This window comes from Poecilia reticulata, linkage group LG4 (genome assembly GCF_000633615.1).
Source record: "Poecilia reticulata strain Guanapo linkage group LG4, Guppy_female_1.0+MT, whole genome shotgun sequence".
NCBI classification, from domain to species: Eukaryota; Metazoa; Chordata; class Actinopteri; order Cyprinodontiformes; family Poeciliidae; genus Poecilia; species Poecilia reticulata.
The window spans coordinates 16901682-16927424 of NC_024334.1; the positions used below are offsets into that span (position 1 = coordinate 16901682).

At 41.6% G+C, this 25743-nt stretch overlaps 1 protein-coding gene across 2 annotated transcripts; it reads right to left on the bottom strand.

Moving 5' to 3' along the window:
* Nucleotides 1-2288: 2288 nt before the first annotated feature.
* Nucleotides 2289-18440, bottom strand: bcl6aa (BCL6A transcription repressor a). Of its 2 annotated transcripts, XM_008407674.2 has the most exons (10): nucleotides 18223-18440; nucleotides 9977-10069; nucleotides 6264-6435; nucleotides 5949-6170; nucleotides 4915-5862; nucleotides 4645-4826; nucleotides 4386-4553; nucleotides 4175-4305; nucleotides 3938-4075; nucleotides 2289-3709 (listed from the first exon to the last, which is right to left on the bottom strand). In XM_008407674.2, exons 1-10 carry the CDS (start codon nucleotides 18251-18253, stop codon nucleotides 3566-3568), a joined length of 2229 nt encoding a protein of 742 aa, XP_008405896.1. In that variant the 5' UTR covers nucleotides 18254-18440; the 3' UTR covers nucleotides 2289-3565. The 2 variants fall into 2 exon arrangements, with proteins under 2 accessions (XP_008405896.1, XP_008405897.1); XM_008407675.2 differs by lacking the exons at nucleotides 9977-10069; nucleotides 18223-18440 and adding an exon at nucleotides 8471-9949.
* Nucleotides 18441-25743: the final 7303 nt, after the last annotated feature.

Consider the following 25743-nt stretch of genomic DNA (forward strand, 5'->3'; position numbering starts at 1 on the left):
ATACGGGAGGACTACAATTCTAAAACTGCGCAGAAAATCAACGTTACTGTTCAAAACATCTCCTGTTCTCTGATTGGTCCATTAGAAATCCAACCAGAGAAATCGAGCTCAATGAGATAAATCACTGAAGGGCGATGAGAATCGAGCGCGTAGAAGGTTAAGAAGATTAGCTCTGAGTTGCACTTTTGCTTTTGTTTCTTTTGTTTGTTTGTTTTTACAGTTTCTCCCTCAGTGTGAGCAACTCCTTGCTGTTACTTACTCTCTTTATTTTTAAGGAAGTATTTTTGTGTCGTATACAGGCTGCTGTTGTCTGTCCATTGTCTGGCTCTGCTTATTTTAACACCCAAATTGTTTATTATTTATCCAAATATAGTCATGCTCAGCACAGCGATGCTAGCAGAAGCCTGTAGAGATTATCTTGTTCCATGAACGGTCCAATCTCTTGGGATGTTTGCTCTTTGGAAAACTGGCAGCTGAATCAAATGTTTTCCATTTGGTATTGATTCTAATAGTTTAAACACGACCCAGCAGGCTGACGGTCAGAACAGTTTTGATTAGTGGCTTCAGCCTGCCACATGCCCTCATAACCCACACTGGCTTTGAGGCTGAAACACACTGCATCTAAATTCAGGATCAGTTTTTCTTCCAACGTTGTATTTGTTAAACATTTCCGTCACTGACAGCGGTACCAGCTGGATTTTTACTTGTATGAAGATACATAAATGTTTGGATTGAGAGGATGGATTTTTTTTTTTCTGTCATGACTGTAAATCGGCCATTGTTTTCTAGCTGTAATTTTTATCTGCTGGTCATTTTAGACAGTTTTATTAGCAGGAAGTAGGCGTATGGTGGAATGTTAGATCTGATATGAGAGGAAGATCTTGCAGTTTTCCCACAGTGCTGACCGTAAAGTTAAGTAACACAGCAGAGGCTGGTCCTGGTCCCGGTCCAGTTACACAACTTGGACACAGCAGGCAACTCCTAGATTTGAATGTGGGAATTTGAAAACAAAATGACAAATTTTTGAATCATTGGTTAAAACTTAATCACAGTATATTTAAAAAAAAATTAAATTTCTTTTTACTTCATTGACGTTCTACCAAAAGTCTGTGTCATTTCCTTTTTGCACCATTAGGGGACAGCAGACGATTCACACTCAAATTCAAGACTTTAGATCCAGTAATGTAAAGATGTACTTTGTATAATTATGGAATTATTTTTGTTTTTGTCAAGCTGTCAAAATTAGATTATAAATACTTATTTAATTTCTAGTGAATCCATGAAAAACGACTGGAAGCGCCTCGCTGTCTTGCCAAGTTTCCATCAGTGACTAGAGTTTCTCTAGGCTTAAATAAGACTGATAGTCTTTTCTTTAGCTGCTGAACGGATGGAGGAATCGACTGAAATGCTGTTTACAGTGAGAGCCCTTCTGAGTAACAGAGCTGCAGTTTCTTGGTACAGGATCATTCCTAAACGCAACGAATCGCAGCAAAATGAACACTTCCTAAACCTGCTAAATCCACAGACTGATTGATTTCGTGTCCTTTTCTTGGTGCTGCTTACAGCAGAAACATCAGTAGGAGCAGCTAATAATCTGACAGCATTGTAATCCTGCCCGCATGTCAGTTTTTTGTTTGTTTGGTGCGATAAAAGTAAAATATTTACCACTTGAATCTTTTCCACATTTTTTCCAAGTTACAAGATTAATTTTATTTTATTGGGATTTTTATGCAACAGACAAACCCCAAGCTAATTCATATTAGAAAGTGACAGGAACTTTTTTTTAAATATATGAAAGATATTTTTTCATTTAGACCTGTCCAGGGTGACCCCGCCTCTCGCCCGGAACGTTAGCTGGAGAGGCACCAGCAACCCTCCCGACCCCAATAAGGGACAAGGGTGTAAAGAAAATTAATGGATGGATATTTTTTCATTTAATGTCTTTTGAAAGATTGGTGTGCTTTTTTTTCTCAGCCCTCTTTATACTCTGTTACCCCAAAATAAAATCGCATTATGAAGACCAAGAAAAGCAGGTTCAGTGTTGAACATCTCTGTTAAACACGTTGAGCTAAACTATTAGCCTGGAAATATAGAACTAACTATGATGGTCAGAGTAACTCTAGAGGAGCTGCAGAGAAATTATTTCACCATTATTAGTCATGTCACAATTCTGCTCTACTTTGTATTATGAAATGCCACAAAATCCAAATATACTCTACATGTTGAAGACTTGGTGATAAATTGAAAACAACCATTGCAGTTTTTCTAAACAAAAATGAAAACTCTGCTTTCAATACATAGAAATCCAGTACCTTTATTTTACATTCATACATTTATAACATTGTACAATAATCTTAATGCAGTTAAAAAAAAGAAACCCAATTAAAAAAAAAAAAAAAGTCTTGAATTTTTTTACAATGATAAAGTTTCATGTTGTAAGGTTACAGACAAGTATTTAGAAATATATACATACACATACACACACACACACACACACATACTGGGAATTAGGACAAGTGGTGTCCTTGAGTTGTACCTTTAATAGAGCTGGTCTGAACCCTGAAGAGGTCAGCCAGCTTAGAGAAAGGCACATTGAATACACAGTGTATCTACAAACAAACAAAAAAATAATAAGAGCTGAACATTGACGCAAGTTTACGGTAAGATCTGGAACAAAGAGCAAGAACTGTAAACTTTCACTTATGAAAAAAAAAAAAAAAAGAAAAACCTAAAGTCACATCTATATATAAACACATCTGAAGCAAAAAAAGGGGGGAAAAAACAAAAACATAAATAAAATGAGAACATCTATTTTTTTTTTCTTTTTCTTGGTCATTACAAAGCAGTACCCAGAAATGCAGTTCAAAAAACGTTTAGATTGGCTCTGCCAGCAGAGAGCAATCGCACAGATAGAACACAATATGTCACAATATTTACGTGGTCTGCCCAACAACGGTAAGAAATACCTCATGCACAACAGTCAGACAGCAGCAGCCGTCCGATACGTTTTCCCTCCAGTCCCAATGCGCCCCACCCGTCCTGCCTTTTACGCCAACGTGTCTGTACATACACTTAAAAATGTCTAGACAAATTTATATAGCCACAAAGCCTGTTTTTTTTTTCTTAAAATATATGTACCACCTGTCAAAATTGTCAATACTTTCAGAAAAGTAAGTTCTCTGATATAAAATACTGTATTCCCCCCCCAAAAAAAAAACAGTTTACATTTTGTCCTTCTCAACAAAATAAAGCTTTTATATATGTACCTTCAAAGCTTAAAAACACTCCCAACATACATATATATATATATATATATTTATATAATTAGATTTATATAGAAATCATAAAGTGACTAAGATACCATAAGTGGCTCTAGCATCACATGTAGTGGAAACCCGTTTAGAATGGCAGACGCAGCCAATTGAATTGTCTCAAAAACACAGTGTGGCACTACAATTTTGGATGATTGTACAAGTTTGAGGGGGGGTGGGGGTCGTTAAATGCCAGGGTCAAGACTGCCTCCAAGGTAACCGTTTTTTTGTTTGTTCCCCTCTGTTAGCTTAGCTTAGCATGCCTTTGTCAGGTCGGTAGGCATCTCTGCTGTGGACATGCGGTACTGGATCTTGGTGTTGGTGATGGCGCCGTGCTTCTGTCGGAGATGCAGCCGCAGCTGGCTCTTGTGGCGGAAGTGCAAGTTGCATTTTTCACACTGAAACAAAAATATATAAATATTAAAAAAATATGATTTGACATATACATCCCCAACCTTCAGGAAAGGGCATCATAGTACATGCTGTTAATTGGTGTTCATCAACAAAAAAATAGTCAACTTTTAGTTTTGATGTAACGAGGGATTCTATTGAATGATTTGCTATTTGACCTGCCATTGAGAGCCAATCAAGTGAGAATTGGAGTGAATCTCTTCTAATCAACCTACATGGTAGGGTTTCTCTCCCGTGTGGATGCGCAGGTGGCTTTTCAGCGTCTGCAGGTGACGGAAGCGTGTTCCGCAGATCTCACATGGGTATGGCTTCTCACCGGTGTGGATCAACACATGGGCACGAAGATGAGCGACCTGAAACAGGAACCCCAAATAAAATGATTGAATCAAATGTTGGAACAGCTTTTAAAGCATAGTTTTGTACGTTAAGGGCCGGTTTAACCTTGGACTTACCTGTACAAAACGAGCTCCACACGTCTCACATTTGTATGGCTTCTCTCCTGAGTGGATGCGAGTGTGAGTCTTGAGGTTAGCTGGTCTGTTAAACTGAGCACCACAGATGTTACAGCGGTACGGCTTCTCTCCTGGACAGAAAGAAATCGGTTTAGACTTCAATGACAAAGACTTGAAGAAAAAAACAAGAGATGTCTTTTTAGTTCAGTACCTGTGTGGACAGTCTTGTGGCTGGCGAGGTTGCCCTTGTAGCGGAAAGCGGCCTGACAGCGGTCACACTTGTATGGCTTGTCGCTGTGGACTTGAAGCATGTGTTGTTTCAGGGCTTCGTCGTCGGCAAACTTGGAGTCGCATTCGTTACAGAAGAACGTACCGTTTTCTGCTCGGTGGAGGAAAGAGAAATCGGATTTCGTTAATGGTTGATGCCGGATACAAGCATTTGTAATCCAAACCTGAAACCATGAACTCACCACAACTGGAGTCTGAATACTCTGAGTGGAGCTCCGCCATGTCTTCGGAGAGGCGTGACCTGGGGTTGTTGGGACAGACGTTGGAGTGTTGGGGAGACTGAGAGCCGCAGGTGGAGCAGCTGAGGCGGTTAAGGTAGTGGGGAGGGTGGCCGTCGCCGTTCCTCAGTGTCCCCTCGAGCGCACTGGGAGAGAAAAGATAAAAACAAACACTCAAGACTTCCATAATCCACAAGATGATGTTTCTTAAACTCGCATCTTAAAGGCCCTCACCTGTTGATGATGTTGTTGAGACGGCTGGCCTGTGGCACGGGTAGGTCCTCGCTGCTCTTACTCGTGGCTTGCGCGTCAAGGCTCTCGGAGTCGCCAGGGTGGATGTAGGGCTGCAGGCCGAGGCGCTGAGGGGAGCGGAGCCCGGGATCCCTCAGCCCTGCCTCGTCATCTTTCGCGCTCTGGTTCAGCACGATAAACTTGTATTTCTTCCAGTTGCGAGCTTTAGGGTCTGGCGTACCCTGCGTCACTTGCCCTCCACCAATGTGGGAGAGGCCAGCGTTCTTGCTGCTGCTGGACTCTGTTGGGGAGTTGGGCTGGCAGTCCGATTTTAGGGGACTCTGCGGGCTGCTCATGAGGCTCTTGCGCCCGGCGGAGATCCCCAAAGGATAGTGCTGATGGATGAGGTCGTCCTCTGCCTGTGAACCATGCTCTTTGCTCAAGTCTTTCTGGTGCTCAAGGGTCAACACAGGGAATGCGCGCTTCCTTGAGCTGAGGCCAATGGGCTGGCCCTCGTGCCCCTCCTTCCTCATCTCATCGTCTCTTCCCATCTCTCTGGAAGCGAAGGTAGTTGAGTGAATAATGCCAGAGGAGCCGGTACCAAGCGCTCTGGCGTAGTCTGCCCTGATGCCATTGGCGCCGTCATGAGGAGGACAGTGTTTGTGGTGGATCCCACCCTTTGACAGGTCAGCGAAAGCGTTTTTGGTATCAGTCAGCTTACAGATCGGGAAAGGGAATCCCGGCATGGGAAACTGCCCGTAGAGGTGGTAGTTACTGGGGGTGCTGACGCTGCTGAACATGTTTGTGCCGTAGGGCCTTCCGTCCCTGAACGGAGCCAGGCGGCTGTGCAGACTGTCAACAACATCATGGGGTCGATACGCATGGACGTCCTGAGGCAACACCAAGGGACTGACCAGAAACTCGTCTCTGGGCAGCTTGGCAGTCGGATCACTGTGCAGGGAACGAGAGAGGGGTTATGAACACACAGACACTGATAATCACGGATTTACACAAGAGATCTGATGGATTCCACAGACCTGGATTTGATAAATCTGTGGCAAGTGTCCACGACGTGGTCCATCTGCAGATAGATGGCCGTATTCATGATGGACATGATGAGACTTTCCTTTAGTGTGAGACGGGAAGTGTACATGAACTCCAGCAAGATGGCAAAGCCCTCGGGGTCCACCTTTGGGTCCAGACTGATGGCGTTAAGGTTGCACTTGTGGGAGTCAGTGAAGATAGTGTAAAACAGCCCACTGTGTGCATGAATGGAGAAAAAAAGGGTTAGATTTAAACCAAGAGCACAAAGCAAACATGTGCTTTAAATTTTAAGAATAAACACTGCACACCTGCAAGCCATGAGAACAGTCTTGTGTGCACGAAACTGCTGTCTGTTGACCAGGATGGTAACATCTGTGAGGATGTCCCTGCTGCGCAGCCGGTTCAGATTAAGAAGGACATCACTGGCGTGGCGCGTAAACTGTATGCAGCTGTCTGCTGCACAAGCCATTTTGTCAAGTTCTGCCAACAAAATAAAAGAGAATTAATTTTTTTTTTTTTTTTTTTTGCTCTTGTGAAACGATAAAACTCATCAGTTTAACTCTGTTCCACACAGAATAAACTAGTTTTAAGACCAAATTCTAGGATCTGATCTTGGATAAATGAGCTGTATTCAACTTATTTAACATCCCCACATAAAAGAAACGGTTAGATCAGAAACACAGACGATGTCGCCAGAAGGCGGCGCCATTTATTAAAACAACATTCGGATATTTTAATTTCCACTTTTAGAATCATTTCTTTCCTCCTCACCGTCTCTCAGAAACACTCATCGAAAGCTTAATATGATAAAGTTCAAGATAAATTATTCAGCAGATAAATAAATTGCAGCAAATTACAGGAAAAATTGGCTACAACATAAATGGGCAAAATTTTATAATAATTAGCTGTTTTTTTAAAATGTGGAACTGAAGTCTAGACTAATTTAAATACAGACATCAGCGTTATTCAAATGAACAGCATATCAAGGTCTTAGAGCACGTCTCAACTTAGACCGGAGCGAAAGAAAGTTTTCAGTGCGCCTTTCATTTCTGACAATCTGATTATAAGGTAGGGGAAATAATTCCCACAAACAGATTATATTTTCTTTTTTTTTTTCACCCTGTCGGTACGAAAAAAAAAAATCTGAATTTAAATCGTGAGATTTTAACGCCGTGATTAAAATAAAACTACGCGGTGCAGCTTTTAACAGTACATCAGTTTGGTGATGTTTTAAAGTCCGCTCAAAACGCTCCTGCTGCATTTTTGGGTCAATGGTTTTATCAAACCAGGGGGAGAAAAAACACCAGAAATATTAAAACTGGCTTTGAAGCATACACGCGGATTTATGACTGTCATTAAGTCAAGTGTCAAAAGTGGAGCGTGTAACTGGACTCGTCCGTAAATAGAAGCAGGACTGCACAGACAGACCAATTGGGGAATAAAATATGAAGATACAGATACAGTAACTGTTTAACTACACTCTCTGGGGGTCTGACACGACGCTGACGGACACCTGAAGTCATTCTTTAAATGACTGCGTCGGTTAAATTTAAATAATTCACATTTTAGTCACCAAACTTTTTTTTTTTGTTTTACTTTCGTCACGTTTCTCGTTTAATCGAGCAAAAGTATTCAGCCCGTAAACGAAACTCCGTTTCTCCCAGCGCAGAGCTCTGACAGACTCTCCACTTCGGAGTGACACCTTAAACTTGTCAAACAGCGTGCTGTCACAGTGGAAAAAAATAAGAGACAACTTGTAGCTTCTACCGCGGAAAAAAAAAACACACACACACTCTCTCTCACACACACGCGCGCACACACACATGAACAGTAACATTTCCGCTGCAGTGTTACGGTAACAGGAGGATTTGTTCTGGGCAGCCCTTTGCGCTCCATTAGAGCAAATTACCGCCGCTGCTGCGCACTAAAAACAATATAGATACACAGTCCGAACGTGCGGTTGCCACGCTGTCTGCGAAGTTCGCGTCACAGCGCTTGCTTGCCGCCGTTCCTCTGTGTTTTGTCACTTGAACTAACAAAGTGGGGATTTAATCACAGGCACCCCGAGCACCGTGCGCTGCGAGCCGCACTAAGCGCTTCATTTTCCTCCGATGTTGCTCTCTTAAACCAGAGCGTTATTACTCTGCTTTACACCACCACCGTGTGTGACAGCCGACAACCGCTGGAGACTGCCGTCCGCCTGCCCGCCGCTTCCAGACGGACCGACCGACCGGCCGGCTCCGAGCGGCGAGAACCGACCCGGTCTGCCAGAGACGGAGAGAGCGGCGCTCCGACTGTCACCCACAGCAGCAGCAGCAGCAGCAGCAGCCCGCTTTCTCCCTCTCCGGAGTTTCCACTGTTCACACTCTGACAGCCACACGCAGCCCCGGCCGGCTTCACAAAACACCCAAGCAGACACAAAAACGGACAAACGTCTAAAAACATAAACAAGAAACACAGCATATAAAAACTTCGCGCCACATTAAATTAAAAAAAATGGAATTTAAAAAATCACCTGGTAGCGCTTTCCTAGAAACTTCTTGCATCACCACTTCTAAGAACCCCTGTTCTAAGAATCAGAGGAGCACAATTCTCGGAATTTGAGCCTGAGACCGTACCACTCTGCCGGCGCAGGGGAGAGACACTTTTTTCTAAAGTTTTCAAAACCAACTCGTTTCAAAGCGCTGCTTCAGACGCGAAGGGCACCTGACGATTTTTAGAGCGAAAATATATTTTAATACTCGTTCAAACGAGCAATAAAAGGCGTATAAATGTCGAAAATAACGAAGTTATTCGCTTCGCGGGGTCCGGAATCCCCCTGCTTTTGGTTCAGCCCGCACAGTCACAGGACGGCGAGCTGGCGACGTCACCGGCTCGAGAAAACCAGCCCCCGAAATTCTCAGAACTAATTTATATTCCGTGACTTAAACGGCGCACCGTGCCGCTGCCTTCCGTCGCATTTAACACACATACAGTCCATACATGAGCTACGCAGAGACAGAGCTCTGAATTAGGTCCGTGCGGACAGGTCGATGTCTCTGCCTTGCTTTTGGGGGCTCTTATCAGTCTGTAGGCGCATTTCCCTGCGGGTATGTTAACTTCATGCCGTCGGTGGGGAAGGTTTTGGGGGGAGAGCTTTAATAGACTGATATTTCCTCTGTAATGCATTGAGTCGGTGGAGCGGTCGGATGGGATTGTTTTTCTCAGCGCACGGTTTGAACCGGTTCTTTAGTTCAGCTTTATGTTTTTTTTTTTTCTCATTTCTGCTTATAGCTGTTCTGTAACTGTCTGTAACCTTTGGGTGATTGTTGCTTTTAACAGAGCTTTAGACTGTTTTCTGTAAGGGGTTTGTTTGTATAGTAAAGCAAACTTGTTGCATTTCTGTAATTGCATTGCAGTAGGAAAACTTGAGGCTTGGGAGTCCAGAGTAGAACACACATGCAGCTCCTGGTTATAAATCAGTTAATGTTTAAAACTCTCTGGAACATGTAAACATTGTAAAAAAGAAAAAAAAGTAATGTCAAGGTCAGGAGTGTGTTGTATTGTGGGCTAAAACCTACTGTTGCTCAGTTTGGATTGACTTGTTTCTTTATGACAGGATTAATTTGATAGATGAGGATAAAGTAAAAAAAAAAAGAATCTGGAAAATTAACAGTACATTGCTTTGTTATTTTAAGGCATGTGAACTCTATGCTGCATAATTTTATAAGAATAAAACTGCTCCTTTTTTTCCACCTCTTTTGCAGCCTTGTTTTGTTTGTTGTGTTGATCCATTTCTTGTCTGCGACTATCACCAGCCGGGCACTTGCATGAAATGAAAGGCATCTAGGACAAGCTTGAACTCTGTGGTTTTTGTTTTCATCCCTGCGTGGAAGGCAGGACTGGTGTGAAGTTGCACGTCGTTTACAGGCTTTAATAGGCGAGCCTTCGAATCTCGGTTATGAGATGTAAAACAGGCAAGGCGTTAGAAGTTGCGTTCATCTCACGACATGTGGGCACACATTTACTGTCAGTGACTCACCTTGGAAGCCTTGCTTGTGGTGATTCCAGACCACGGATTCGCCGTCTTTTCTCATCCCGTTCACTCCTTGGCAGAGGAGGAGCATTTGCTGGGCTAGAGAGAGCAAAAAAAAAACATAAAAAATTCTGTTAATTTATGTAGGACACAAAAACCATGAAATGATGATTAGTTGTTTTAAGGCTTATAAAAGATCATTTTACTCTCAAAAGAAACAGCACGTATTTGTGGATGTAGGTGAGTTAGATAGTGGTGGCCCCAGAACATTTTCATAGGGACGGCCAGACAGGGCAGGTAAAATTTTAGAGTGCCACAACTAAACAACATAAATATTTAAAACTTTATGCATGTATTGATTGTGTTTTTACATTTATGTCTTGATTGAAGAAAATGACTGTATGCCTTTTATATAAACTGATGATGGTTTTCTTTGGGTGTCAGGGGGGGACCAGCATTTTTCCCCATAGGTGCCCATGGCCCGCCTGCCCAGCCCCCTGTTGAAGTGCAAGTGCAACTTTAGCTCAGAATTAGTGTGTAAACTGACTGAAACATGGGGGTTGCTATACAACAGATACTCATTGTAAATGTGTAAAAGTGTCAGAGAAAAAAAAAATGAACTAGAATGTTATGAAGAGACATTTTAATGTATTATTTAAAATCATGGAGCAACAACACTAGCATGCATTGATTATTACAGTTAAATAATAATCTATAATACTGTTTTAAATTGAACACATACTTGAGCAAAAATGTAGAATGAGCAACTACTAAATGTGCTCAAGTGCCTTTACACCGGAGGGAACCAGTGTTGCCTTTCTTTAGTTTTCACACCCTGACCTTTTTGTGTTTTCTGCAACCGAACATATTTTCAAAGAGCAAAATTTGAAAGCACAAGGCATATTTCTTTCAGCCAGCTGGGCACCAGTCTGCAGCAGTAAGTAGGGAAGGGACAGCACCTGCAGGCACAGATGATCTCCGGAGGTTTCCCAGAGATCTCATTTTATGGACTTTAAAACGAGTGGTAAGAGGGAACGTTTTCCGTTTTCAGACTTTCCTTCCCACAGAAACCTTTAAAGACTTTCTAAAAGTAAGTTCTATTATTTTGAGCATGAAACAAAAAGAAAAAAGCCACATTTTTAATGGTTTTGACGAGATTTAAACAACTTCGTCTGACTTGGTGGGGTCTGAGATTAATGTTCCCCCCAACAGTCTGTGCTCCTGTTTTTTCTTCCTCTCTTTTTTTTTCCAACTTATTGTACAGCAACCCACCCTCCCTCCTCTTTCCCGCTTCAGCAAGAGTGACATCTCCCAGCGGAGTGCCCGAGCATCCGCCCATTTGTAGCCGGAATCCCTCCAAAAAAAACAAAAAAAAAACACTTCAGGTGTTCATGAACCATTGGTGGTGGTGGTGGGGAGGTAGGGAGGGCGAAAAAGTCCCCAAAAATAATTAAGACGAACGTCTTTTTTTTTTTTTTAACAGCAATCTCCGATTCAGCACTGCCAAATAAAGACGGCGTGGAGCTCCAAACAAAGAGCAGCGTCAACTTTATTTCAATCCACTTGGGGGACGTTTGAGGCGCTCCGGCGCGGTTTATGCATAATGCACGGCCATAAACCATCCAGGAGTTAGGAGGGAGACGTGTAATTTACCAAGGCCTCATGCTGTGCCCCCGCTATACGGGGATGAGATAATTACCGCAAATCCTTGGCAAACTTTTTACTCAATTTTTTTTTTCCTAAAAAAAAAAAAAAACAGTAATAATAAATGACCCACTTAGAGAAGGGCAGAGGAGGCTGATCAATGCGCCCCCATCTGAACCCACCGTGTTATCAAACTGCGCCGGTTAATCCGAATCGTCTCCGTTCAGACTGCAGAATTAAACATTGTTCTGTTTAACGGCATTCAGAAATCAAGCACACCAGCTGAATTCATTTTAACGATAATAATAATAAAAGGTGTGAATCGCTGCCTATCCAGTCGGTGCACCACAGGGTCACCAACCAGAAATGCCCACTGACAAAAGCCCGAGGCCCGGAGGTTGCCTCACTTTCCCCCCTCCTTCCTCCTCCTCTTCATAAACTGCACTTTTTTTTTTTGTCTCGTTTCACAGCAAATTTCTGCCAACTTCAGTGTTCATTGTCAGCAAAGATGAGTGCAGAGTTTTGTTCTGAGAGGCATGATGCAACCGCGCTGTAACACCAAACAGATAATGCTGTTAGCTACAGAGGTCTTTTTAGTTCCTTTCTTTAAAAGATTTTCTTTTTATATTGTTAAGTTTCACTTTTTTTGCCCCCCCTCCCCCATTCCCTTTCTTGTTTTTTTTCTCCTTCTCTCTCTCTCTCTTCACTCGCATTTAAGCTCGTCTTTCTGCACGGCGGATGCGTGGAAACCATCACAAGGAGATTTGCATTCATATCTTTTCACCTTGATCGTCTGTTTAAAGGCATCACAGAAAAACCTACTGTACGTGCGCACATCATTTATAAAACAGGTAGAAGAGATTGAGATGTAAAAAAAGTGAATGATGTGTGCGGTGGAGGAGGAGGGTGACTTCAAAAGATTTTCTGTGCAGGAGTGAATTTCTTTTGGAGGTTTGCCTCATGTTTTTTTTTTTAAACATTTTTTTATATTAATTAATACAGACGACTTCTGTTCTGACGTGCAATCAAGCCCTCCCTGCAACAAAGCTGCTGCATGTCTCATGTTGAAAGCTGTCTTTCATCCTGTCTGACAAGGTTAAACACAAAAACGAGGAGAAGCTGCTTTTTTTTTTTTTATTTTTTTTTTTAAGTTTTTAGGATCTCAAAGTCAGGTTCGGATTGTTCTTGCTTCATAAACTGGGCCAGACTTTAGAAAGGGCAGTATCCCGGGGCGCAAACAACAGGGGGAGAGGGCGGCAAACAACATTTTCGTGTTCATATTAGAGATGCACAGATCCTGATATTAATATGAATCGGTCTCAATATTGGAAAGAAATTATAGATGGCTGTTTTATTTACGTGTTTGACTAAGGTGGTCAATGCTTTTGTCAGTTTCAGTTTGGTGCTATACTCCTAATTGCACTGACTGAATAAATTAAAGTCGTTTTTACATGTTTGACCAACATTGTGAAGCTGTTGGTGTATTTAACTAGTGTAGAATTGTCACTTAAATTTGTAATTGAGTACCATTTAGGTTTGCGTTTTTAAAAAAAAATACATGTTTTAAACCAATTCTGTACTATTTCTGTGTGGGATCAGTATCGGCCGATGTTAGATATCAGTATTGGAAGTGAAAATGTTGATTGGTGCATCCCTGGTTCATATTAAAGTCACAGGCTCGTTTCGCATGTGGGGTTTTGTTGTAAAACATTGGATTGTTTTATTAATACACTCAAATATTTGGAAATGATTTATTACTTCGGGACCAACATGGTCCCAAAATGATGCCACACATTTTAAGCCAACCACACATCAACTTGTATATGTAAATATGCAGATCTACCTATTAAAGTTCAGTAATTTACATGAGTAAAAGATTTTTTTTTTTTTGTGATTGGGCAGCAAATCTGGTTCCAGCCCAGAGGCCTTTATTCTTCTCAATCCGTCCCTGTTCATATAAATATATATATTTTAGCACTTCAGGACAATGAGTGTCTATTGGTTCCTTCAAAAACACGCTCTTATAAAGTAAGTTTGCAGAAAGTTTTCTGCAGCGCTCTGGCGATTCACCTTGAGATCTGTTTGCTTTGCTCGTCCAAGCAAACGACTCGGAGCGCGTTGAGAACCGAGGAGTGTGATGGTGTTGGGTGTTTGGTGGGCTGGAATTCCAATTTTAGTCAAATCAAAGCCTGTATATTCAGGACTTCCTCTCAAGGCCAGCTGAGAGAAGGCCCAGAATGCACTCTGCAGATCCGAACTCGGTGGAATTTTAAACGCATACGTCTACTTCCTGCTGGCGTACCACCTGCTGGACGATGGCTCAGATTCCTCCAGCAAACGCAGGAATGAGACTGACGATGTGTGCAAATAATGGGTGCCATCGTTAAATCTTTTCTGTGTTTGCTCCAGAGCAGCAGGTGTGAGCGGCTGAAATTTGAGAGATTACTTCCAAAGCTTTGCCTCCGTATCTTCAGAGGTATTCTGTCTTAGACGGGACGCTTCGGAGCGGGCGCTCAGGTAGCCAACAGGTGGCTCTTATTACTCCGCACCACCCTGGATAATGATCCAATAGGAATCATGTGCCTGAATCACTCCACCTTCTCCCCTTCGCTGCCCCAAACATCCACCAGTTGTCGAGCTGTGGATCTCGATGGGCTGGATGTGAGGTGGAAACCTGGAAGAACAGCTTTTCTTCTATTCTGTTCGACAGTTTTTTTCTTCCTTTTTTTTTTATTTAACTCAAACTGCATAGGAGGAGATTCCTCAAGAATGCATACTCCAAAGCTTTAAAATTAATGCTTACTAGATCATAAAAAAAGTCTCAAAAACACTTAAGGATTTATTTTATTCCAAAGCACAATAAAATTTTTTAGTTACCATCTTATCTTCCTTATTAGGCATGTCACAGTTAGACCTACCAAGATTTCTTTTTTTTTTTACTTTTTTGAGAAATTTCAGATTTAAAATCCTAACATTTTCCATCTCAATGTTTTTACACTTGAAAATGAGGTGGAACTACCTGAGTGACCAGTAAGATAGCAGAGTTGGGCGATATGCACTTAAAGTACTATCAAGATATTTTGTGGTACTATCACGATAACGATTAAAGTTATGACGGCATGTAATGTTTAGGTAAGTTTATGGCTCTGACTCCAATCAAAGCCACACAAACACAGATATTATTTGTGATAAGCATCTTTGGGACAACAGTCGCAAAAACAAGTGTGATTTGTTCCACTAAACTTCGCACTGTAACTGCATTTAATCATATTTTTGAAAGTTACTGATGATTATTGATATTTTCATTGAAAATACAGTGGAGAAAATAGTATAACCATTAGTATAACTATTTTTTCCATTCGACAGTTTTAGGGGGTGTTTTAAAAATCACGTGTTGTAATTTATTTGCGACAATTAGACAAAATTATCAAAAGAAATTTACCACAATAAATGATACGACAAATGCCCTACAGATAGTCCCTCCATTACAATCCAGTTTACAAAAAAAGGCAAATCTGTCAGTTTGGACATATTTTCAGAAAGCCAATAACGATTCTAAAACTACAGTTTCTACGGTAACATGTTTGTAAAGCAGCCGGCTGCAGGCTAGTTCACTGAGGAGCTAATTCTACCCCCTCACCATCTATTACTGATTTGTTTATCTATCTTTTTATCTATAGCTTCTCTTGCTTCTTGTTGTCTTCCGTTTTATTTTCGTCTGCTGACTCAGGTGGATCATTTCTAGTGTGCCTCTCTTGTGGTTTTACGTCTGCCCGCCTATTTTTTAACCTCTGTAAAGCCCCTTTGTGTTACACTCGGCTGTATGAAAACCGCTCCGTAAATAAAATTTGAGTTGTTTCCGCTACTCTACAAATAGAATAGCAACAATTTCTGATACTTTGCTCAATAAGTAGTAGTTTTCACATAAGCATGTGAAAACTACTAAATTTAATAGGTGTCCATGCTGTATTTCTAAATGCCAAAATGACTTAAATGTTTCATATTAGCAGACAACATAATAATTTGTACTTCTGTTTCAAATTACAGTAATTAGATCGATGCATTATTACTACCATTTTCGACGTGAATACCATGAATCATCCATGACGAATCTCTTAGGTGAAAAGGGAAAGCTGAAGCAGAAACCGAACCTACCGGTCACCCAGAACCTAAACTTCTATTTTGCCGTTCGAACTGTTTAGCCAACACAGGTAACTTCTGGGGTGCATTTCCATGGAAGCGTTGGAAACTTCCACTGTCTCTCTTAAGTGCGTCGTGATGCAAACGGTGAAGACTCAAAGCTGCCCAACCGGTTTTGAATTCTTTCTCGCCACACTTGGTGTATTTGAAGAGATTCCCACACAGATGCGCTCCCGGCGGTATTCTGCTGTCATTCCTCCACGTTTAACAGTCGCAGCTCTTCCCACCACCCTCCCCTACACCCCGATTCTTCCCCTCCACCCCGATCCTTCCCCTGCGCTCGGTCACACCGTGGCCCAGTTTTGATTTCAGCCGTATCAAATTCTCCCACATTACTAACCGCGCGCTGCAAGGTCAGAGCGGCTGGCTGAGGCGAACGCCAACCGCCACTGGTCGGCGTTGGTCTATACGTGTATGTGGTGGGGGGTGGGGGGTGGTTGAACAGGAACTGCACACTCCTAGCTGTAGGCCACAGTTCAACAAAGCAGCAACAGTGCACTCAGCGCTCTGTGCCACAGGGGAAAAAGGAAAAAATTAAACAAAAAAAAAAACTAAAATATGAATGCAGTCCTGGATAAAGAGCACTGTTAATTTATTTTTCATCTGCATTTTTAATCACCCCGCCGTTCAGACACGGGGAGGTCAGCCTCTTCCTCAGCTTTCTGAGCTCTGTCAGAAAAAGTCTGCGCCCTCACGCTTCCGACCAGATTCCTGTGCATCAAACCGTCTTGACCCGCCGGTGGTATGTAGGTGTGTTTTCATGTCGGCTCCTTTGCTGCTTCCCCTGCAGCCAGAGCGGTAAATGGATTTAAATCCCAACATGGAAACGTGGGATTGGTGAGGGATGAAAGCGCTCTGACCAAGACTCCAGAAGTCTAAATAAATAAATGAGTAAATTTTTTTTTAAGTGCATTTATGGTAGATAGATGGAGAGGGATTCAAAAAGGGGGAAAGTTCAAGATTTTATCTTAAAAAATATGCAAACATATGCATAATATTTTACCTGCATATTTAAATTTGAATTAATTTGCAAACAAAAATTACGTTTGGTCTTAAAATCCTTTTTTTTTTCTTTTCCAAAACCTGAGCTGTTACTTAATTTAATTCACAAAAATCACAAACAATCTTAAATCTTTCTTTTCATGCATCCTGCAAAAAAAAAACCTCCCACAGCTTGCATGCACCAGAGATAATTCAACCCGACTAACCATCGTGCCTCATTAAGTTGAATTTTTACTTATTTATTTTTTTGCCATGAAATGATTCTCCAGTCTCCCTAAGAGTCGCATCATCCCTATGTGGTTTCGTAAAAAAGCATCTCTGCAGCCTAGGAAGTTGCAGGTGGAAGTTCAGCACCTTTACGTTTACTCGCAGAGAGACACTTTTTTCTTTTTTTTTGATACTGCACTTTGGGGGGGAGGAAAAAAAGTTCCACATACTCGAGACCACAAGCAAAAGTAGAGCAAGAGGATTTCAACTAAAGAAATTTCCAACCGAAGCGTGGGGTCACGTTGTGCATTAAACAACATTTACAGTAATCTGTTGGGTTTTTCTTTTAGCTAGTCTTTCATAAAGTCCTCTGATGATAAAGTAAAAAAAAAAACAACAACAAAAGTTTCTTATCGAAACCACTCACCTTTTGATTTCAGTGTCTCCCGTGCACCAGGGGAGAAGGCGCTTGTGATGCAAAGCTGACACGAAAATCCAAAGTGAATCAAAAAGTTCTCTCAAATTGCTCATATCTCATGGTGGCGGGTGTTAAAAAAAAACAAAGCCTCCTATTTACATGAGTTTTTTTTTTTTAAATACAGTAGATAAAAGAAGTGGGGGCCATTATTTTAGCGGATGCACCGTTCCCATTTGCTTATCAGATGTCAGTTGATTTATCACACTTGTGCCTACTGTACGTTCCTCGGCCGCTTTGCATGCCGGCAAATTGGAACTGAACGAGCGATTTAGCGATTAAATCTCTCGGATTGGGTGACCGACATGAAAGTTGTATGGAAATTCTACAGATTTATCAATGCAGGTGTTGGCAAGCGAGTGCTCCTGGCCTTTGCATGCAGTGGGTGTTGGGTTTGGCTGCGCTCCATCCATGCTGCTCAGGTGTGAGGTCCTTACTGTAAATTTAAGTTGTTCAGAGATGACCTTATTTCGGAAACAAATAAAACAAAAAAACAAAAGTCCCCAATTGGGGAAAAAATAAATAAGAGGGCATAGATATTGGAATGAAAAATGTATTCCTTGAAGCAAAGTGAAGCATGCTTTATATACACAGAGTGATATTTATTTTTCTAAAAAAGCCTACGTGGGTTTAACGGAACCTGAGTGAGCTTTGTTCACTAATTCCTGCCGCTTTCAGTTGTCAGTCTAACTTATAATTAACGAGCCTAAGTTGGTCGTCTCACCTTTTTTCTGCTGGAACGCGTTGGGCATCATGAGGTCTCCCGGGAATCAGGTTGTCGATTCAGGAAGCGAAGGGACCTCTCATGGGTTTGGGGGGGTTTTCCACCAGATCTTTTATCTGTCTGATGAGGAGCTAGACGATCCAAGACGCAGGCGGGGTGCAGAGAAAGAGAGAGAGAAAGAGAGAGAGGCGGAGGGTCTGACTGATGGGAAGTCGGAGATGGAGCCGCTCTTCACTGAAAGATCTGCATCTGGCGGCGGCGACGACAACGGAGCCTCTAAGCGTCTGTCCTCGCTGAGCAGGATGGGAGTGCTTTTGGAAGAAGAAGAAGAAGAAGAAGAAGAAGGCGGGCACGGCGCGGTGCAGCAAGCCGGGCTGAAGTGAGTCGAAGTGACTGAGCGCGCCTCACGTTAGAGAAAACGGTCCACAGGGCATCCGTCTGGCTCTCTGAGCTGATAGGCCGTCTGCGCTCTAGCGTTCGCTGATTGTAGCATTCGCTTTTCCACGAATGCTGGAAAAAAAAAAAAAATCGTGGGACAGGCTCAGTTTTGCAAAAAAAAAAAAAAAAAAGGAGAGAGAGAGAGATTAAACAGCCTGAAAAAAAATAATCCTGTTTTTTTTTTTTCCCCTATACAGACTTCATTTGAATGTAGACTCTAAAATCCCATTAAGCCACAGGAGCTCAAACCGGGGGAGAAGCACTGCCTTGAACATGGAGGAACTTTTGGAGCCCGTGCCATCTGCCAGATCAGAGGTTCTCGTCTGCAGAAACCAGCCATTGTTTTCTAAACAGGAGTTTTATACAGCAAATATTTCAGTGTCCCGGAGCATTAATCTACCTAAGCTTATCTCAATCCATGGAACTAGATATTGCTCTTTATAACTTGTGTGATGGAGAGGAGGAGGATGGGGAGGGGGGTGAGTTGTTGTTGCATCACACCAGCTGTCACTTCAACATGCCACAGCCAATAGGAAGGTCAGTCATGTTGCTGCTGGAGAGGAAATTAGGGGGTAAATCCTCACTACGTTAAATGAATATTCTGGAGGGGGGAGAAAAGAAGCCAACGGTGTTAAATTTTCGTGGCGGTAATGAACGTGCACAGAGAAAATCAGCGAGTCACGTGAATCGCCGTGTTTTCGACCTGACCTGACATTTCTGACTGGTTGGTCAGAAATGTCAACATTTGCCAGGTTATGCTAACCAAAACGCTCTTCTCTATGGAGGTTGTTACTGATGGAACAGGGTAATGACTCATTGCACGCAACTCTGCAGAAAGCAGCCCATTCTGTCATGATCGGCATCAAATCAACCTATGCGCAGGTTAAGTCCTGTAAAGCTAGTCAAAAAAAACCAAAAAAAAACCAGACAGGTTGCTTTTATTTAGTTGATTTCTCTGTTAAAATGGTCAATAATCAATACATGGACGGCTGCAAAAACAGACAAGAATCTAAACCAAACTGGAGTTTCATTTTATCCTAAATCTTTTGATGAGAAATAAAGACCTATCAACAGTAGCTGTCAGTCGTATAGACTGGCAAACATCAGTGCTAATTGCCCATTTGCAGCAAAGAGTTTTTACAAACTAAGAAGATTAATGTTCATATACTATATGAGTAAGCTTAGTAAAATACAATCAACTGCATTATGAGTTTAGGGAACACACATGAACACGACCATTTACAACTGGCTAGCAATGCTAATCAAGCTAACGACTAATATAGAATGTCAGACAGTCAAAAATGTTAACTGCTTACAGTCTTGTCTCCTTTCTTAATAAAACCCAGCTTTAATCATTTTAGACAGTAATATTTCCAATCATCTTTGCCAAGCTTGCAACATACCCATTATATTAAACCCACAAGTTTAATATCTTATATTTCCCCAACATGTCAATAACATAGAAATTGATTTCTATGTTTAATGGCGTTTATTTTGTGTAATTGAAAGTTTTTTTGGTTTTTTTTATCCCATTAGCTTTTCCCTCTCCGCAGCCCCCCTGATGGTGAGGGGGCCTTAAGCAGGCACTTATCTCAGATGCTTTGGGCCGGCCCTGCACCAACCATATAAACTCAAATTGCCAGTTATTTTTCTCAAAGAAAAAAATTTGTATTGCCTGGTCAGAAATATGGGGAAAAAAACACCAACTGGAAAGCGGTCACAAATCTCAGATTAATGTACGTCTGCTTGTCCTCTTCCAACACTCCATAAAAACACTCACATCTGACACTGTAGTGCTGCCACAAATCTATTTTGTTGATAGCACGTGCATCAGTGTGTAATCATACTTGACACCTGATGTTGAACTCAGATTAAATGAATGCACACACTGTGCAGATAAGCTCATCTCACCGGTTAAGAGCTCCCAAAGCCCTCATTACTGCATGCATTATATGCTACACGGCTTTCCTGCGGCAGCATCAGTCCTTGTCTTTATAGGAATAAAAAAAATGCATAGATGAAATGAATGCACATTTCAGATGCAGGGAGCTAAATACTAAAGGAGAATGAGGCATGTAGTTTGACAGCTCTTCCAATCCACACTGCGTTCACTGGAGTGAGCCATGGGGATAATCCACGGGATGAGTGGACTAATATTCAGCCAATCCTGCTAAAGCCAAATTAGTCCAACACATTTCCATCAATTTCAGAGTAAAGCAGGCCCTAACAATCTGAGCTCTTGGGACGCTGACAGCAAATGACCGGTGAGCCTCGCAGATCCCTGTGATCCAGGGATAAACTCATGAAGAAGCTTAAACCTCTTAATGACACAGAAAATGAAAGTCAACAACAGGTCACGGCGCCTGGGAGGAGAAGCCCACAGGGTACGGCGGCGCCGTTGTCTTGATGCCGCCGTGGCGAGGCAGAGGGGAACCTGGGGGATCCACGAGGAGACCTACCGGCGAAGACAAGCCGGAGTCCAGGGGGGGGTCAACCCGCTGAACCTCCTCCAAATCCCACCCAACCCCTCTGCTCTGTGAGGCTTATGCTAGGATGGCTTCTGTAGAGCAGCGATGGCGTTGACCTTAATCATCTGGGGGATATTTGGGTTTTATTTGGCAGCGATGCGACACATGTGGTCGTCGCTGTGTTCGAGTGGCAGTCGTTTAAAAAAAAAAGAAAAAAAAAACGAGAAAGGCCCAAGGTCGGTTCGCAGAGTGTAATCCATATCATCCCGTCACAGAGGCTGCGCCGCTGTCAGCGCCCCGGGTCGCTCTGTGTCAGACACATTTTGATCTCAATAATGATGTCAGATTATGCTGACATCTGATATAATTCTCGCCGTGTGAAATGATCAAAAAAGAGGTTGCTGAAAGTCTTTAAAGGATTTTTTTCCCCTCAGAGTCAATGTTTCTGATGCAATTGCGGTTTGGGCGGTTTTTACCCCCCCTATTTTAAGACCAGAAAGATGTAAGTTAAGTCACAGTATAAACATTTCCTATCACTCGATATTGATAATTATTGATGCGTTTTTTTGCTTTAAATATCTGTTATACTGCCAAACTGGCGGTATAACTTTTCCTGTTTGATTCACGGTTTTCACCCCACGCTGTTGTTTTTCCATTTTTAAGCACATATGAAACACATTGGCGAAACCTGAAGCTGGTTGTTACTAGGTAACCATAGAGTGGGTGAGTTAGTTGATGTCACCAACCTTGCTAAGCTGGTTGGTGGCAGCTGAGCAAAGTTTATCTGAGAGGTGAAGCAGCTAAAGCCTGTCCTCTGCTTACATACCTCCAGGGTTAGACTTAAAGTTTTACCACAATATTTTATGGTACTATTGCAAAAACACTAAAAGTTAACATTAGAACAGTTAATAAATTTTTTTTAGGGCGACAGCAATCATAGCCACACAAACACAAATACTTAAAAAACATAGTAATTTGTAATGCATGTCTTTAGGACACCAGCCACATAAGCGTACCACTAAATTGCACACAGTCACTGCATTTAATAATTTTCGGATGCATTTGTATTTCTCAGCCTCATTGGAGAAAATAGTAAAATTAGCAATTCTGACAATTTTGGGGGGTTTAAACATCATGAATTGGAACTTATTGTGAAAACGATTGTTATGATAAATTTATCACAATAAACAATACGATAAATATCCAGCCCTAAGCTTAGTCCTAGACTGCATGGCAGTTCTCCACCACATACCTTACAGTAATACTTATCTGCAGGGTTTAGAACAAAATCCATAGAAAGTTGCGACCTCTAAGCTTTTTGTCTATTGAGGACACAAAGAAGCGGAAAGTTCTGTCGACAGGACGACTGCTTGTTGTGCACTTTGCAAATCTGGGCCTAAAGCAAGCCTGGAAGACGCTTTTCTTGAAAGCTAAGGCGAGTACTGTTTGCAGTTTGCCTCCAGGCATGCAGAGACCCAACAAATAAAAGAAAGTCCTCTGTCAAGTTAGGCAAAAACTCAACTTTTTAACCTACTTTCAAAATGGGGTTGTGGGGGTTTGCCTTTCTGCAGCATGCATTGAGGAAGCTTTCCAGGGTTGATGAGAAAATGCTAAATAAACCTTTAGGTGGTTGAAAAGACTTGAGGAGGGGGCAGAGGGTCAATATGCAACTGGAGAATGATCCAAGCATACACCCAAATTTAACAATCGACTCATTTAGACCAAAGAATCCCACCTAGTCAAAGTCCAGACCCAAATACAGTCAAGAATATCTGTCAAGAATTAACATCTGCTGTTCAGAGATGTTCTCAATCCAATACGTTTGAGCGCTTCTTTGTTTTTGCAAAGAAGAATGGGCAAAAATTTCAATATTTTTCACCCCTTGAGAAATTCAAATGACCCACATACCATTTAAAAAAACAACAACACAGCGTTGCACTGGTCCATTTTCTCAAAGCATTCACTGGTTTCAAAGATAACCTTTCTCAGACTTCCAGCTGCAGGTAATTATCACCTCAGAAAGGGATGATACTTCCTTGTCACTTTCACTTACCTGCTATTGCGTTCATCTGTAATCTAGCTCCACTGCAAGCCTTTGTTGTGCCAACGTGGAGCTTCCCCGTGTCCATGGCTGCTGCCGTCATCTCTAATAAAGGTCACCAGAGCCAAATCTGGGGCTCAGAGTTATCTGGCACTTGTAAAGTGAAGAGAAAACATGTTTTAAGTGTGACACAGGTTGCCTAAAAAGGCAGAGCTTCATCTGTAGTTGGTCTATTTAAATACTGATGTAGATAAATATTTAAATAAAAATGTATCAATAATAAAGGTTTTAGACCAGTGTTTCTCAACCTTTTTCGGGCCAGCGCCCCCCTAGCCTCTATCCAGGTCCCTCACAACCCCCCACCAAAGAATTTGCAGGCTACTTTGCACGGACCATTATTTTATCATTAATATTACTATCACTGTTGTAGATGTTTTGATTTTTATGCTTGTTTCTTTATTTATCATCAAGATCATTTCCCAGAGAACAAAAAAGCCATGGGAATAGAAATTATTTTCACAGGGGTCTAAGAAAAATGCAATGAACATTCAAGTTAAAATTTGTAGGCCTCACAGCAGCCAATCAGAGTGGAAACAATATTCTTGTTCTTTGCCATTTTCTAGTTGTTAAATCTTGCACAAATTGACCAGATAAAAGATGTTCAACATGCCAGTTTAAACTTTGAACTATTYRCAAAACGACTGAACTCTGCAACATTAAAACATGGATAAAACTGTAACTACATTAATCATAGCTCTTCTTCTCTTCAGTGTTTCTGTCAGWTTCTGGTGGTGCAGCTCTGTGCTGCCTTCAGGAGAATGGGACATCAGAGTATCATCCATAAAACTTCACCCACATGGCATTTATTGTGCAAACCAGAGCTTTCAGTGGAAAAACAAAAGTTCCAGGTCCTTTTAATGCCAAATATGAGACAGAAACATGGATTATATCTTTATATAGGCCACCTGTCTATTGATTTATAGATTAATAGTTTTACTGGACAGAAATTACAAAGAACAAATCTGGTTCTTAATCAAATCCTAATGAGTCAAATTGAAAGTGTCATGGAGTCATCAGCCTCATGACATTAACACTGACATGAAAAATAATATTGACGAAATAAATATATCAAATCTAATTAAAACATAAATAAGTGATCAGTTATTTACTGTTATGGTCTGTAAGATATATTTATTCTCAGTATTAGATGTGGTTTCAACAAACTCATGGCACTTCAACAATATTATTTTACCTTTTATTGGAAAGTGTCTGTTTATTCTTGCCATACAGTCCTCTGTATTAAGTATTGATCGAAAGGTCTTGCCATACCAGTTTATTCCTCTGTATTTACTTTAGTTTCTTAGTTTATTCTTGCATTTTGTTCTTCATTCATTTCCATTTAGTTTGATTAGTATTATCCTCTCTTGGTTTATTGCTATGTCCACTTTAGTTTCTTTCCTGTTGCTAGATTTATTTGATCATTTATCCATTATAAGACAAATAATATAAGACGAATAATCTTCACTCATCACCTCCTGCGCCGCCTAATCGTCATGTGTTTCACATCATATGTTGATTTTTTCACTGTTCAGCGTCGGATTCTCTGTTTTTATGCCATAATTCACATCTAGTTCGTCGCTCAGTTTTATGTACCGCTTCTCCTGTTTCAGAGTTTTGCGCAATGTGCGCGTCGTTTTTTTTTTTTTTTTTTTAAGCCCCTAAGGTGCAGGGCGGTCGGGAAGCCTATTGATGGGGAAAAGGCAGACTGACATAAACCTTTAAAAACAACGGAAACAATTTCTGCACTCTGATTATTGAAATTTAAAAGTGCTGTGTTGTTCCATCACCCCCGTTTCATACCGGACCACTTACAGCTCCGGTGTTAACACTATAAAATGAACGCTCTCTATCGTGGTATCACCCATGGAAGGATTTCTTGATTTCTTTATTTAAATGGGTTCATTTTTCAGAGGGATACACAGTGAGGGTATCATGATTTTAGCTACCAGTAGCAGGAGAATGGAGCTGCGCCAAGAAGCTAACMGAAGCTAACAAACACTGAATAGAAGAAGAAGAGCTGCTGCCATCGATACAGTTGCAGCCAAGCATGATTTAATGTTATACAATGCACTTTTACCAAGTTGCTCAAAGTCTAAACTGTCATTGTTGTGCATTTAAGGTGTAAAGTTTACCTTCGACCAAACGCCCCCCAGAGGCATCCCAGCGCCCCCCCTTTTGTAAAAATGTCCGCCAGCGCCCCCTGCCGTCCTCTGAACGCCCCCTGGGGGTGGTACCGCCCACGTTGAGAACCACTATTTTAGAGAGTCAGTACAGTTGTTGTGGAGCCTCTTATGGCTAGCTGGAATATTGGAAATTTTAGAATTAGAATTTTTTTCCTCCATCACTAGAACTTTATTGGTTGTTACCTTTTTTAAAAAATTTACCCATCCATCCATCTTCCCATTAGCTGCGTTTCCATTGCAAATATGCACAAAACTGTCAATATTTTACTAATGCTGAATTGCGGCATTTTCCATTAAATAATGAAATTAAAATTATGCGTGAATATGTTTG

Coding starts and splice junctions, on each gene's coding strand:
- bcl6aa (XM_008407674.2), bottom strand. CDS start 18,253: ATGATGCCCAACGCGTTCCAGCAGAAAAAAG. Junction 5,863..5,948: donor CACAGATTTATCAAATCCAG/GTCTGTGGAATC, acceptor TTCCCTGCACAG/TGATCCGACTGCCAAGCTGC. Junction 3,710..3,937: donor CGGGAGAGAAACCCTACCAT/GTAGGTTGATTA, acceptor TTTTTGTTTCAG/TGTGAAAAATGCAACTTGCA.